We start from the raw sequence: 16078 nt of genomic DNA on the forward strand, positions 1-16078 counted from the left end.
AGTCCCATACTGTTTTAATTACTATAGCTTTGGATGCAAATATGACATCAGGAATTATAATGCTTGGCCTCTTCTTTCTTGATTGTTTTGGCTATTCAGTATTTTTTCCTGTTCCACACAACTTTTAGAAAATTTTTCTTCTATTTCTGTGGAAAATATCTTTGGGATTTTGATAGGTATTACATTGAATCTGTAGATGGCTTTGGGTAGTATGAACATTTTAATAATATTAATTCTTCTGATCCATGAACATGGGGTACCTTTCCATTTGTGTCTTGAATTTCTTTCATCATTGTCTTATAATTTTCACTGTACAGATCTCTCACCTCTTTGCTTAAATTTATTCCTAAGTGTTTTATTTATTTGCTATTGTAGATGGGATTGTTTTAATTATTTTTCCAATAGTTCAGTGTCAGTGTATTAAATCACATTTAAAAAAAATATTTTATTTATTTATTTAACAGAGAGAGATTACAAGTAGGCAGAGAGGCAGGCAGAGAGAGAGAGGAGGAAGCAGGCTCCCCGCTGAGCAGAGAGCCCGATGCGGGACTCGATCCCGGGACCCCGAGATCATGACCTGAGCCGAAGGCAGCGGCTTAACCCACTGAGCCACCCAGGCGCCCCTAAATCACATTTTAAAAATCAGCTAGAGGTGCCCTGGTTGGCTCAGTTGGAGGAACATGCAACTCTTGATCTTGGGATTGTGAGTTCAAACCCTACAGTAGGTAGATATTACTTAAAATAAGTAAATAAAAATTTTAGGAATCAGCTAGAAAAGCAAGTCTTTTCTATTTCTATTACTCCAATGAATACCTTTAAAGAGAATAGCAGACTGAAATCCTACTACACTTTGCTATTTGTTCCTGAAAGCTAATTTACAAGGGTTATTTAACACATTACAATGGTGGTAGAGCCTTCAAGGCCAAAAACAAATCTATACTCTGGAAATACAATTAAGTGCACCTGTGTGGTTCAGTCTGTAAAGAGTCTGCCTTTGGCTCAAGTCATGATCTCAGGGTCCTGGGATCGAGCCCCACACTGGGCTCCCTGCTCAATGGGAAGTCTGTTTGTCCCTCTGCCTCTGCCCATCCCCCTCCTCACGCTCTAATAAATAAAATAAAAAATCTTTTAAAAAATTAAGTGGCAAAGATATTGTCAAATTTGCTTTATTACTCTACATTTTAAAAAGGGAGTTTTTTGAAAGGAGTAATTGTCAATCCCAACTTTATCTTGAAAGCAGTAATTTATGATCTGCCTGTCATTAAACAAGACAATAATGCTAAAAACAGATTTTCCATTCACTTATTTAATAAATCTTTCTATACTACATCTTTTAAAAATCTGGCACCAATTAATCATGTGGTTACAGTATGAAAAAGATGGGCAATGTCCTTGCTCTCATAATGTTTACATCCTAGTGTGGCAAACAAAAATTAGAAAACAATGAAAGAACAAAGTAAATTCAGAGTGTAACATGTTCTATAAATAACGAAAAAGTGTTAGAGCATGTCCATAATAATTATTCTCTTTAAATGTATTCATTAGAGTAATAGAAGTAGAAACAGACTTACAAAACAAGATTTCATTCTTTTTGCTGGCTGAGTAATATTCGTGTGTGTGTGTGTGTGTGTACGCACACACGCATCTTCTTTATCAATTCATCTATTGATGGACATCTGGGTTCTTTCGATAGTTTGGCTATTGTGTACACTGCTGCTATTAAAATTGGGGTGCATGTGCCCCTCTGAATCACTGTTTGTATCCTTTGGATTAAGACCTAGTAGTGCAATTGCTGGGCCATAGCGTAGCTCTATTTTTAATGTCTTGAGAAACCTCCATCCTGTTTTCTAGAGTAGCTACACCAGTCACTCGGGAGAGGGTTCCCCTTTCTCTGCATCCTCCACATCTGTTATTTCCTGAGTTGTTAATCTTAGTGACTCTCATTGTAGTTCTGATTTGTATTTCCCAGATGCTGAATGATGCTGAGCATTTTTTCATGTGTCTGTTAGTCACTTGTATGTCTTCTTTGGAGAAGTTCCTGTCTTCTGTTCATTTCTTGACTAGATTTTTTTTGGGGGGGGGTGTTGATTTTGATGAGTTCTTTATAGATTTTGGATACCAGCCCCTAATCTGATACATCATTTGCAAGTATCTTTTCTCATTCTGTAGGCTTTTTAGTTGTGTTGACTGTTTCCTTTGCTGTACAAAAGCTTTTTATCTTGATGAAGTCTCAATAGTTCATTTTTGCTTTTGTTTCCCTCGCCAAGATTTATTTATTTTAATGAGAGAAAGGGAGAGAGCGAGTGTGTGCACAGGGAGGGGAAGAGGGAGAGAATCTTCAAGCAGTTTCCCCACTGAGAGTGAAGCCCATTGTGGGGCTTGATTTCATGATACATGAGATCATGACCTGAGCGGAAACCAAGAGTCAGATGCTCAAGTGAGTGATCCATCCAGCCACCCTGGTTTTTTTTTAAAGATTTTATTTTTTTATTTGACAGAGAGAGACACAGCAAGAGAGAGAACAAAAGCAGGGGGAGTCAGAGAGGGAGAAGCAGGCTTCCCACTGAGCAGGGAGCCCGATGCAGGGCTCCATCCCAGGACCCTGGGATCTTGACCTGAGCTGAAGGCAGATGCTTAATGACTGAGCCACCCAGGCATAACCCCTAGCCACCCCATTTTTTTCGTAGTTTTTTGATTACTGATTCAAATTTGTTTCTTGTGATTAGTTTATTCAGATTTTCTATTTCCCCTGTTTCACTTTTGGAAGACTGTATGTTTCTAGGAATTTAACCCTTTCTTCTAGGTTATCCAGTTGGACACTAGGATTGCTAATTTTAGACAAATAGCTTTTCACAATTTGGTATTATTTCCTTAGAACAGATAGATTCCTAGAAGTACAACCTCTATTTCAAATGATATAAATACTGATAATTCAAAGTGCTAAATTACTTCCCAAGAGAGCTCTATCTGACACTAAAGAAAAGAACAGTGAAGTAGGAGTTGGAAGATGTGATTTCTAGTCCCAATGTTTGAAAATATTTGTTTTCTAATGCCTTTGCCAACACTAAGAATAGTTTTTGGAAAATATTAATTTGATATCTAAAAAAATGATACCTCCTATGTGAATCATATCTGATTACTAGTGAGGATGAACTTTCTCATGTCTGTACGTTCTCCATGAACTGTGTCTTCATGTCCTTTGGTCTTGCATATACTGTGTCTGGGATTTTTCTAACCATGTTCTATCTTTTGGTATCAGCCATATGTAAAAATGACTTACTGACATTTGATCAAAACTTTAGAATGATTTACTTTCTCAAATAGGACACAATGAATAAAATTTATCCTTTTCTTTTTCTTTTCTTTTTTTTTTTTTTAAAGATTTTATTTATTTATTTGACAGAGAGAAATCACAAGTAGTCGGAGAGGCAGGCAGAGAGAGAGAGAGGGAAGCAGGCTCCCTGCTGAGCAGAGAGCCGATGCGGGACTCGATCCCAGGACCCTGAGAGATCATGACCTGAGCCGAAGGCAGCGGCTTAACCCACTGAGCCACCCAGGCACCCCAAATTTATCCTTTTCTTAATTGTTTTAACTTCTTCAAGGAATAACTATTGAGCACCAACTCCAGGACAGGCCCGGTGTGTTGTCATATTAAGAGTGAATAAGCACAGTTTCTGCTGTCAGGGAATCTCACGATCTAGCAACATAAATATCAACCACAGTTGTTCATCTCTTCCTTTTGCTGTCAGTATACTTGTCCTCTGGCTACACTAGTACCTTTTTGTTTCTAATTTACTATAGTATTTTACCAGTTAACATGTGGGTGGATGTCTGAGAATAATTCTGCCTCTCAGGATCATTAGGTGCTTGGGCTTATTCCTGCTGTTTGCCATGGCTGCCTTCTCAATCATGTTCTAGTGTTTACAAAAATATGAGCTCTGGAGTCAAGTCAATTGCCAGAGCACTAATTTTTACATAACCATTTTTATTTCCAAAGTACTGTCACATATAAACTCATTTAGTGGGCTGGTATACTGTCAGGAGTAACAACAACAAAAAAGGGCAGGTAAATTTAACCAGCAAAAGTCCAAGCTATTAATATTAAGCTCAGTGGTAAGGAATTTCCTTGATTATACAAGTAAACCAGATAACAATTGGGACATAATGACTTATGTATAAAAGACTTTCACAAAGAATGGGATGCTAATAGATGTTTTAGAAAAAGGGAATTGGGTGGTCAAATACATTTGGAAGACACAAGTGAAATGAAATAGATTTATTTAGAAGAACATCCTAAAGACCTTAATAACATACTGATATATAGTGAAATTCTGACAGAAATCAGAGGAAGATATTATATGTTATATTTCTTAAACTCATTTAATCATAAAAACCTTATTTCATTAATATCTCATGGAACTTGTAATTTGTAGACTATACTTTGGTAAAAAAAGAACTAGAGATTTCCTCTGCACTAACACATATAATGTCAGCAGCTATTTATCAATCACCTCCTCTATGCCTTTCACTTTCCATGTTATTTTATCTTTTTAAGAAAAAAATTTAATATCAATATATGTTAACAAATCACTTATAATATTTGTACATGATTTTAAAATTGACAGTTTTCATATTCCACTATTTTACATAATTTTCAAAGAAATCTTGAAGTATAAGAAGACTTTATTTGGAGAGTAAAGGCTTACATGTCTTGTTCTATTGGTTCAGGGGAACTGGAATACAGTTACTACTCCAGCTCCTACATTAGGAACAGGCATGTGATGCTATTACTCATTCATTCAAGAAACATTCCTTGAGCATACAATTAAGTGCCAGGCATAACTAAGCCATGGTCTTCACCTCACAATCTAGTTACCTAGTTGAGGAATGTAAATTATCAAAGCAATGCTACTAAAATGTGAAATGTGGCTAGTCCAAAATGAGACATGTTATAAGTGCCTTACTGCCTTACTGAATTTCAAAGACAGTATAAAAAATAAGGTAAAATATCTCAGTACTAATTTTTATACTGATTACTTATTAAAATGATAATACCACAGGTACAATAGGTTAAATAAGATATATACTATTAAAAACAATTTCACTTTTTTTTAACCTATTTTATGTCTCTACTAGATTTAAAAATCACATATGCGGCAAAAATTTACATACATGGTTTGCGTTATATTTCTGTTGGATGACACAGGTGTAGGGAGATTAAAGAGCCTGGCACTTAGAGCCAAATCAAACAACTACGTTCTAAAATAAGAGAAAGGAAGGGCGCCTGGGTGGCTCAGTGGGTTAAGCCACTGCCTTCGGCTCAGGTCATGATCTCAGGGTCTTGGGATCGAGTCCCATATCGGGCTCTCTGCTCAGCAGGGAGCCTGCTTCCTCCTCTCTCTCTGCCTGTCTCTCTGCCTGCTTGTGATCTCTGTCTGTCAAATAAATAAATAAAATCTTTAAAAAAAAAAATAAGAGAAAGGAAGTAGCAAACAAGATAGGCATCAAATCATTTAGTAATTTAATAACAGATGATTAAGTGCTTATGTGTCGAGAACTATTCCCAATAATCCTGCTGCCAGGAACATAATGGTATATTCAGGGCCCTCCTCAATTTCATAGCCATCTAGCTCTCGTTACCCAGAACTGCATTCCCCCTTGCTCCCATTTTTCTGTCCCTTAGACTCCCTACTGGTAAATAGAGGAAGTATGTACATCTCCCTGATAGAACCAGAAGAAAAATAGGAATAATGCTACTATGTTCCTTAGCAGCACCTCTCCTTGTACAGAGTCAAGAAAATCAGGAAGATCTAGAACTGGTAGCATTCACAGAGACATACATCCTCTATTCTAGACAAGGGTATCTTCAACCAAATATCGTTTACTTCCCAGTAGCTTTAATGATCTATTTTAATATAATTAAAATATAAAGCATTATTGGGGCACTTGGGTGGCTCAGTCATTAAATGTCTCTCTTCACCTCAGCTCATGATCCCAGGGTCCTGGGATCAAGCCCTGCATTGGGCCCCCTGCTTGGCAGGAAGCCTGCTTCTCCCTCTCTTACTCCCTCTGCTTGTGTTACCTCTCTTGCTGTGTCTCTCTCTGTCAAATAAATAAATAAAAATCTTAAAAAATAGAAATAAAAAATAAATTTAAAAAATAGATATACATATATACATAAAGCATTATTTTAAAAAAGAAAAAAAAATTCCAAATATTTATGGAGCATCTCCATGTATAAAGTACTATGCTAGGGTCTATGAGGGAAATAAAGGATAGATATTATCTCTACCTAAAGCACCTGAATAGAATATTTCTGCTTACCTATTACTTAGATTACTTAGATACAGACCCCCACATTTGACCAGGAGCAAATCCCATCTCCCTCATCCCAATGCAATATATATAGAACATTTTATAAAATGTTTGAAGAACTAATGGATTAAAGCTTACCCTAGAGTAAAGAACAGGTGATCTTGGGCCTACCATGAAAAATATTCACAATCAACTCACACCTCTAACTTTCTTATATCAAGCTATACGAGTGAACACAGAAGGAAGAGTTAGGTTAGTCAGATTGTGCTAACATCAACTTCTTTTATCAGCTACTTACTTACTTACTTACTTACCGTGAACACAGCCCAGGATAGGGCAGAATGGCCTCCTCCATGCAGAAGTAGGAGGACGGGACCCTCTGAGCCACTCTTATAAACTCGGAAAGTGTATGAATAGTTAAAGATAATGTATCTAAGCTTTTGCTCACTGAAGGTTTTGATTTATTATTTAATTGTAATAATACTGATTAGAAAACTCAGGCAGTACCAGACTCTATATAGAGCTGCAGACTTCCAAACTTAAGAGATACTTAAATAGAAGTTTCTGAAACACCAAACCCGTTTTGAAGCATGGAGCCAGTATGACCACTTTTTCAATGGGGACAAAAAAAAAAAAATCCCTTTGCCCTAACAAAGACCTACAGTTCCTGGTTTCTATATGCTAAACTGATTCAACTCATCTGATTCATGAAACCTTCCCCTGGGCCCTTAAGATATATATCAGTGTCAGGAACTTAATTCTTAATCCTTTCCCCATGCATTAGACAATTATGTCCCAATATGATACTGGCATAGACTTACAGGTTAAATTCCATGCTGTACAATTACAGGTGGGGAATCAAAATGAAATAAGCAACAGGACTAAAGAACACTTTAGAAACTATTAACGTGTCTTCTTAGACAGCATTATAAGCTTGCTAAAGAATAAGCCATTTTGCAAAGGATATATCCTTGCCAGTTTCATTCTCTACTTCTACATCTTCCATGGACTCAAAGTACTGACTCCAAGAAACAGGGGAGAAGTCTCGCTTTCTTCCAGGGCTAAGGGGGAAAAAAAGAGAGAGAGGGGGAAAGAGAGTTCAAGTAAAAAATAGTTACGCATGAAAAGATAAAATCTTGATCAACAAATGCTAAATGTAAATATGAAATGAAAATTGGAAGGGTATTTTCTCTTTAAGAGTGAGGAGTTCTCATACAGAAACCATCACGTAAAGATGTGTTTTTAAAAGTTCAAGATATAAGAGTAAAAATGTCAGGATTTTAGAAAACTCATTAGTATATTTTAATCACAAATATATCTCATGTATACACACCACAGAACCTGCTAGTTCTCTCTTCTTGTTCTTGGCTATCGGCTCATTCCTATCCTCTCAAGCCATTTTAATATCATTCCTGCAATAATCATCTTTGTTCACTATTCCTTCTTTATACTTTTAATCTCGCACATTATTTCATGCTTTTTCATTATTTCCAACCCATCAATATACAAGCTTCATAAAAGGCAAACTGGCAATGCCTTGACCTTCTAGGAATTTATCCAAAGATATGCTCATGCAGAAATGAAATGACTTATCTATTTAATGTAGCACTGTTTGTAATAGAGAAAGATTAGAAACAACTTAAATATACAGCAACAGGTAATAGATGAAAATAAGTTGTGGTACACAGAGAAATAATATTTAGTTACAAGAAGATGGAAGCAATTATATGCTGATAATATTCTTCGTATATGGATAAGATACACTGTTAAGTAAACAAACAATGCACCATACTACTATTTGGGTAAAAACAGGAAGTATGTGTAAATATAATTGCTTATATATGGTTAGAATATCTCTGAAAGAATTATAATATAACATTTGATATATCCTGGAAGGGGAACGATGACTGGGAGATGGGAGGGACAATTTCCAATGTACATCCCTTTCTATCTTTTGATTTTTGAACCATAAATTATTTTTTAAAAATTACTCTAAAACAAAAATAACCAGTAAATGTCTGTTTACAACTTCTGTCTTCAACTTTGGATGAAATACAAGAAAGGAAGCCTGACACTTACCTTATTTCCATATCTATTCTCCTCAGTAATGGAGAGAATTCAGAATTCTGTCAGCAACAAAATGTTACCTCCTGCCAGATATCTTCCTATACATGCCGTGGAGGCAAATGGAGAATATACACGAAGTTATAATACAGAGCCCCTTTTAAAGACTTAAGTTAATACAAAAGCACTCTAGGTTGACTATAATATGGGAATTACAATGAAGTAACTGCACCATTAGGTATTCTTTCAACAGCTAAATATTTATTGAACAGTAATCTATTCTCTTCTGGCATTGAACAGATCAATAGTTCTCAATCCATGTAACAATAATCACCTAAGGAGTTTTAAAAATACTGATGCTTAGGTTTCACTTCTAGAAATTGCTTTAAATGGCTTGAAGTGTGGCACAGGCACTGATAATTTTTAAAGTTCCCCAAGTTGAAAGAGAGGTGCTAGGAATACAAAGGTAAGTGATTTGGAATGAGAGAAGAGTTCAAATTCCTCACAGTTCCTACCATTTCCCTATAATTCCCTATAAATCCCTAACAGTTACAGTATGGATTTGGGCAAATTCAAATTATTTAAATTCTTTCTGCCTTGGATTATAGCAAGTGAATAAAGTATGTTTTTTCTTTTTCTTTTCTTTTCTTTTTTTTTTTTTTGAGAGAGAGAGAGAGCACATGTGTGTGGGAAGAGAGTAGATGGGAGAGGGACAGGGAGAGAATTTTAAGCAGGCTCCACTCTCTGTGGGGGGCTTGACAGTGGGGCCGATCTCATGACCTCAGCTGAAACCAAGATTCGGAGGCTTAACCAACTGAGCTATCCAGGTGCCCCAAATAACATACATTTTAAAGGATTCTAATACATCTGGCATTTCACAATCTGGTTTCTCTTCATATCATATAAATCTTTCACCTTTTACTAATAATACATCTGGCATTTAGTAGTTGCTCAGTAAATGGGTAAAATCCGATCTTCTGATAGAAAAACTGCCTATACAGAAGTAAACTGCAATTTCAAAATAGACAAATTTTTTCTGGTTTGCTGGTTGCACCTGAGTTCCTACTGGAAAGCTAAAAGTAGAATTCTTAATTCTACGGATTCATCAGTCACTCACAAATCCACCTATGCATATACTAATTTGAGTATAACAACCACACATAACATGTCAAACACATCATAATGGATTCTAAGTATCTATGGATGAATTTTTGATGTCTGGACCTAGGATATCATCACAGTAATAGTATCTTAACATTTACTGTGCCACAACAGTGAATCATTTTGCCAAGTAATTTACAGGCATGATTCCATGGGTGGAAGAAAATATTTGCAAATCATAGATCTGATAAGGAGCTTGTATCTAGAGTATATAAAGAACTCACAACTCAGTATAAAGACAAATGACCTGTTTTTTTTAAATGAGCAAACAATTAGAATACACATTTCTCCATAGAACAGCTCAAATGACCAACAAGCACATAAAAAAATACTCAGCATCATTAGTTACTAGAGAAATTCAAATCAAAACCACAATGAAGAACCACTTTACACAACCAGGATGGCTATAAACAAAAAGATCAATAAAGACAAGTGTTGCTGAGGATATGGAAAATTAAAACCCACATATATTGCTGATGAGAATATAAAATGGAGCAGCTGCTTTGGAAACTAGTTTTGTCAGTTCCTCAAAAAATTAAACACTGAGAAATACCATATGATTCAGAAATTTCACTCTTAGGTATACCCAAGGGAAATGGAAACAAATGTCCACTTTAAAATATGTATAGGAATGTTCACAGCAGCATTGTTTGTAATAACTAAAATGGAGAAAAATCTCAAATGTCCATCAACCATTGAATGGACAAATTAACTCTGGTATCCAAACAATGGAATAATCATTCGTCAATAAAAGGAATGAAGTTTTACAACCTGCTATAACATGTCCGAACCTTGAAAATACTATGTTGAGTGAAAGAGGCCAATCACAAAAGATCACATACACTATATAATTCCATTATTGTAAATGTCAAGATTAGGTAAGTCTATAGATAGAAAACAGATTAGTGGATGCCTAGGGCTGGGAGGTTTGAGGGAACATGAGGGCTAAATGCTAATGGGCATGAGGATCTTTCCTAGGGTGCTGAACCTGTTGTAAAATTCACTGTGGAACTATGTTACTATGCTAAAAAAAAAGTGTATACTCTAAATGGGTCAGTTGTATGGCACATGAACTTGATACTCAATAGATTATAACACTAGTACACAATTTAAAAAAAAAAAACAATAGAATGAGAAGAACCCAGGTCAGATGGAACAAAATATAAAATAAGATCATAGAAATAAATCCAAATATATCAAGGATAGATTAAACTCACTAGAATATTCTCTAGGATAATCCATGCAAAAAAATGAAGCTGATCTGAAACAAATATCCTCAGAGGAGATTTTTTTTTTTATTCCAGCTGTATACTATTTTATTTTCTTTTTTAAAAAAGATTTTATTTATTTACCTGACAGAGAAAGAGAGACAGCAAGAGCAGGAACACAAGCAGGGGGAGTGGGAGAGGGAGAAGCAGGCTTTCTGCTGAGCAGGGAGCCCGGCATGAGGCTCAATTCCAGAATCCTGGGATCATGACCCAAGCCGAAGGCAGACACTGAACGACTGAGCCACCTAGGTGCCCCTGAGACAAATGTTCCAAAGTAAGAGAGACAAAGACATTGTAGCCAGATACTAGCCACAATAATTTAAGGCTAAATATTCTTTCTCAAAATTCAAGGGATTTTTCTATCATTATCTAAGAAAGGTACTATTGTTGAGATTTTTTTTAAGATTTTATTTAATTGACAGACAGAGATCACAAGTAGGCAGAGATGCAGGCAGAGAGAGAGGGAGGAAGCAGGCCCCTTGCTGAGCAGAAGCCCGACGCGGGGCTCGATCCCAGGACCCAGAGAGATCATGACCTGAGCCGAGACGCTGTTTCTCTTTCTCTGTCAGGTTTTTACCCACTGAGCCATCCAGGTGCCCCGAGATTTTTTTTTTTTTTTTACTAAAAACCTTCTTAACTCCTATATTTCTGAATTTTGATGTTAAACTAGAACATGCGACTGTCTAGAAGATTCCTTAAATTTTCTCTTCTATTGAATTTATATCTACTATACATATTTTCATTCCCAAGAGCTATTTCTTGTTCTCTGAAAAGAGGTCCCCTCCCCTCTTTTTTAAAGAGCACTCTATTCTTGTTTCATAGATGCCATATTGTCTCTTGTCTCTCTGACAAGAGATACTAGATTTTTTTAGGATTTTATTTTGTTCTATGCATTATTATTTCTTTTTCTCATTTTGTCTTTGCACCTGTCTTTTGTGTTGGAGGCTTTCCCTGGATATCTGGTGATTCTATGAGAGAATAGAGCTTGCTGACTACTAAATATGACATACAGTTAATAAGTAGAGATCTAACCTTTTAAATGGGGGACTCTTCCCCAAACATCAGAGTCTGCATGTCTTTTCTCAGGCCAGTCATTTGTCCGGAAAGAAATCCTCCAATCTCCTGCCTGGGGACATAAGACTAACTGTTAGCCTTCTGGGAAAAGATCTGAATAGTCTCATTTGTTTATTCATTCAACCAACATTCACTGAGCACGTATAAGATACTATTTTAGGGACTGGGGATACCTTTTGTCTGAACAAAACAGACAAAACCTCCTACTATTCTGGTGTTTGCACTTCAACAGAAGGAGACTTAAGTAAAAATTTGTCAGGTAGTGGTGTCATGGATAAAAAAATAAAGGTGGGGCGGGGGACAATGAATGTCAGGTTAGGAAGGGCTATAGTTTTAAATCAAGGGGTTAGGAAAGGCACCTTTAAGCAAAGACCTGAAGGTAAGGGAGCAAGCCTGAGCGTGTCTAGAAGACAGAAGGTATACCTTTACTTAATCCCTGCTCTCATCCTATTGCTTTACCTTTGTTGCCATATTGTCTCTGAGTCCAGAGACACTCTGGTCCAGTTTCTCTAGAAGTTAACCATCACACTGAGGGAAAGGAGATCTGGGACTTTAAAGGTGCTTTATACAGATTTTCAATCAATATTCCTGTTTTAGCCCCCTTTCAAAGATACTTAGCTCCTACAATTCCTGAGCCTGTATGGGGTTATGATATGGATTAGCCTGTACTTTCATTTTCCTTCTGTGGGTAGTTTTCAGTTTGCTCTTCTCTGCTAACAGTCAACTTGCTATCTTCCTAAATCTTGGTAGCCTATCTATATTCTCTCCTCTATTTTGTCCTGTGGTATTATTCCTTTTTCCAAATCACTCTAACATAAATTAATAGGGTTTGATAAGAGAATGAATGGATTAATTTCCACAACTCCTCTCTGGGGTAGCTATTCCTATTTTGCAAATGAGAAAACTAAAGCCAGGGGAGGTTACGTAACTCATCCAAGACACAGAAAGCAGCTAAGCTAAAATCTCAGGGTTACTTCTATATCAGTTTTCAATACTACCTTCAAAATAATACTAGGTTCTCTATTCTTGAAATCACCCAAGCTAGCAATAAGCATGCACAAATAAATCCCTAGGAAGAGGTGATAGAGGATTAGTTCTTGCTGTAGGGATAGTGACTGGCAGAGGACCTTCGTAGCAAGCCTGAGTACCAGGGAGACTAAAGAAAAAGTCAAGGTTATAAATGTAGAGGCCATGGGACAGAGCAGGAAGGTGGAGCGAGAAGGAAGAATCAAAAACTCTCAAGTTTCTGTGATGCCATTCACAAAGAGAGAGCATAAGAGGCCATTTTAAAGAACTCTGGGTTAACAAATACTGATTTACCATGGGATTGAAATACTAGATTCTATTCCTATTAGTTTTCTTTGTTAGCCATTGGTAAATGTTGTTAATTGGGCATCATGGAATCCAAAAATGAAAATAGTACCATTTACCACAACAGCCTGCATTAGACAGGACAGGATACTTGTGGCTCCATATATGATGTGGTTTCAAGCAAATGAATGAAAGCTTATCTCACGTAAGACCACTTTCAAATAGGGTACTTAATCCATGGGAACTTCCAACCTGCTTAGTCAGATCATGCAAAACTATACATTTAAAATGGATGGATGAAGACAGACTGCTGCAGCACTGGAAGAACTACTGTAATCTTATACCTCCAATAATAAAAGAATTCTGCTTTATTTAGGTTTAGAAAAATGTCTCTATTTTATTTCTGCCACTTAGCTAACCTAATTAATAACTTATTTTTCCAAAACCCTAAAAGTAAAGAGAAAAAAGATATTAAAAATTTAGTACAGTGATCTGGCCTCAAATAAAACAAAATCACTGAGATATCAGTAATGAAAGCAAGAAAGAGTACAAGGCTTTTTTTGATGCTTTACAAGGGCTAATTATAGCTGCTTACTCTTATAATCAATGTTTGTATCTGTACTCAGGGATCAGAATTATGTAAGCTACTATTCTGTGGACAGTACCACAACAGGAAGAAAGCAAGCAGGTCTGGAGTCAGAGTTTCCAAGCCAATAAAGTCCATATAGAAGCCTCTAATAAGTATATAGTTCAGAGCCAACCACCATATAATTCCCTTCTCAGACTCACCTGAATGTCATAATAATGTAGACTATAAGACATATTTCATAATATATTTCATTTCAAATATGTTTAGGGCAATTATTCTAGAGCCTCTTTCCAGTTATGATTTGCTTGTATAATCAACAAAGTTAATTCCAACTCAATTTTTGAGTATGCCCTTTATGATGGGCCCTGATATACTTCCTGGGCATTTGGGAAATCAGCAGGCCGAAAGTTCCTACTGATGAACAAAACTTGGTTCTTGCCCTCAAAATGCTCATGCCTGGGAAAAAAATAGGTAAGTAAACAGTCACTGTATACTAAAGCTAGGGCAGAAATACGCCTAGCATGCCACGAAAACTCATAGATTGCACATACAATCTTGTTTGGAACACTGATGAGAACGGAATCAGGTCAGGGAAGGATTCACAGTGATGATGTCTAGTGTGGAAGATTTTCTTAAATGTTATACAAATCTGAAGTACTATCCTTATTAAATATCGACCTAGATTGGGAAAGTAATTTCTCTAATTACCAAATAAAACTTCCCGAAACTCTGTGAGAAAAATGTTAGTATAAAGATTCTACAACTTAGGGGCGCCTGGGTGGCTCAGTGGATTAAAGCCTCTGCCTTCAGCTCAGGTCATAATCCTAGGGTCCTGGGATCGAGCCCCACGTCGGGCTTTCTGCTCTGTAGGGAGCCTGCTTCCTCCTATCTCTCTCTGCCTGCCTCTCTGCCTACTTGTGATATCTGTCTGTCAAATAAATAAATAAAATCTTTAAAAAAAAAAAAAAGATTCTACAACTTAAAAATGGGTTTCTACTCCAAAGGTCTGTAAAGTAGTGGTTGGGAAAAATGAAGCACATTTTCCCTGAAATATTAGTAAATTCTGAAATATTAGTAAATATTATGAAATATTAGTAATTCTGAAACATTAGTAAATTCTCTGGGTAGTTCCACCCCCAAGACTACTTAGCCATACAACATAATAAAATGCTATTTGTGATGAAATTCAGCTAATAACAATGTAGTTCCAGTGATTAACACAGAAAAGTGAATTTGAAGTGACTTTACTGTAACTTGAACCATGGTTCTTATGCTTAAGGAAAAACTGATCTAATTAAAAAGGGGTGGGAAGGATTAAACGAAACAAACCATTAATGTATTTGTGCTAGGCACTTTACAAGCATTACCTAATTTAATCCTCCTAATAATCTGAGCTATATTTTCTTAATAGAATAAAAATAGAAGAATATAAATGTGAAACCACAGAAGAATAAAAAGAGGCCACAAGTTTATTCTTGCACACTGTGAATAATTACATTTTAAGAATCTCATTTCTATATTCCACAAATCTATGACTTCCTTCCCTACTCAGTTCAGGGTGGACAATTTTAAACTACTGGAAACAACACCATCTGTCCACTGTATTAGAGCATCATTCATTCATTCATCAAATGTTTACTGAGCTCCTATATGCTACCCACTTTGGGACAAGTAAATAAAACACAGGAGTTTACAATTAAATTAGGGAAGACTAAACAAGTAGATTACAATGGAGTTGTTAGAAGAACAGATAAAATACTGTATATATACAGCAATGTCAAAAATAAGATGAAAGAAAAAGATAAACTATAATTTTACATACCACTAAGAAAAAAGCTACCAATTAAAGACACACTTGATCACTTGGAATTCATTTTGAATTTCTTAAAAAGCTCTTTAATACTTATATTGATTCAACATATATCAGTTATGGCTATAAATAAAGGAAAATAAGAGCAAAATAAAAGTATTTTTAATCAATGTCTTCATACCGAGAATTCTATTCTCTTTTGAGTAACTTTGACTAATATAGTCCTCTGTGCCTCACAAGAACATTGGTGATGGAATGTTTCCTAAAACTATAAACACCAGCTCATATGCTGACTTTACCATTATATGGAGAGCTATATTATTTTTTTACTCTAACTTTAGGAATAATGCTTAATTCATCTGATTGAATACCCACTACTTCTCAAAACCATTCAGTTTTCAGTGGTTAAGAGGGTGCTCCACTTTTGTCTCCAGGAATTTCTTCCAAGCTACCAACACCTACTTTGCAAGATTTGATGCTGGTTTT

General features: G+C 36.0%; 1 protein-coding gene across 3 annotated transcripts in view; it reads right to left on the minus strand.

Moving 5' to 3' along the window:
* The window catches only part of PPME1 (protein phosphatase methylesterase 1), a 63956-nt gene that overhangs the window by 34608 nt on the left and 13270 nt on the right, over nucleotides 1–16078 (minus strand). For 2 of the 3 annotated variants that reach the window (XM_059132901.1, XM_059132893.1), the window contains 2 exons: nucleotides 7282–7376; nucleotides 6630–6721 (listed from right to left, as the gene is read on the minus strand). In XM_059132901.1, the coding sequence (XP_058988884.1) occupies nucleotides 6630–6721; nucleotides 7282–7376 (187 nt within the window). Of the gene's footprint in view, nucleotides 1–6629; nucleotides 6722–7281; nucleotides 7377–11840; nucleotides 11935–16078 lie in introns of all 3 variants that reach the window. The other variant, XM_059132910.1, reaches the window with a different exon arrangement.

Source organism: Mustela lutreola, chromosome 1 (assembly GCF_030435805.1).
Source record: "Mustela lutreola isolate mMusLut2 chromosome 1, mMusLut2.pri, whole genome shotgun sequence".
NCBI classification, from domain to species: domain Eukaryota; kingdom Metazoa; phylum Chordata; class Mammalia; order Carnivora; family Mustelidae; genus Mustela; species Mustela lutreola.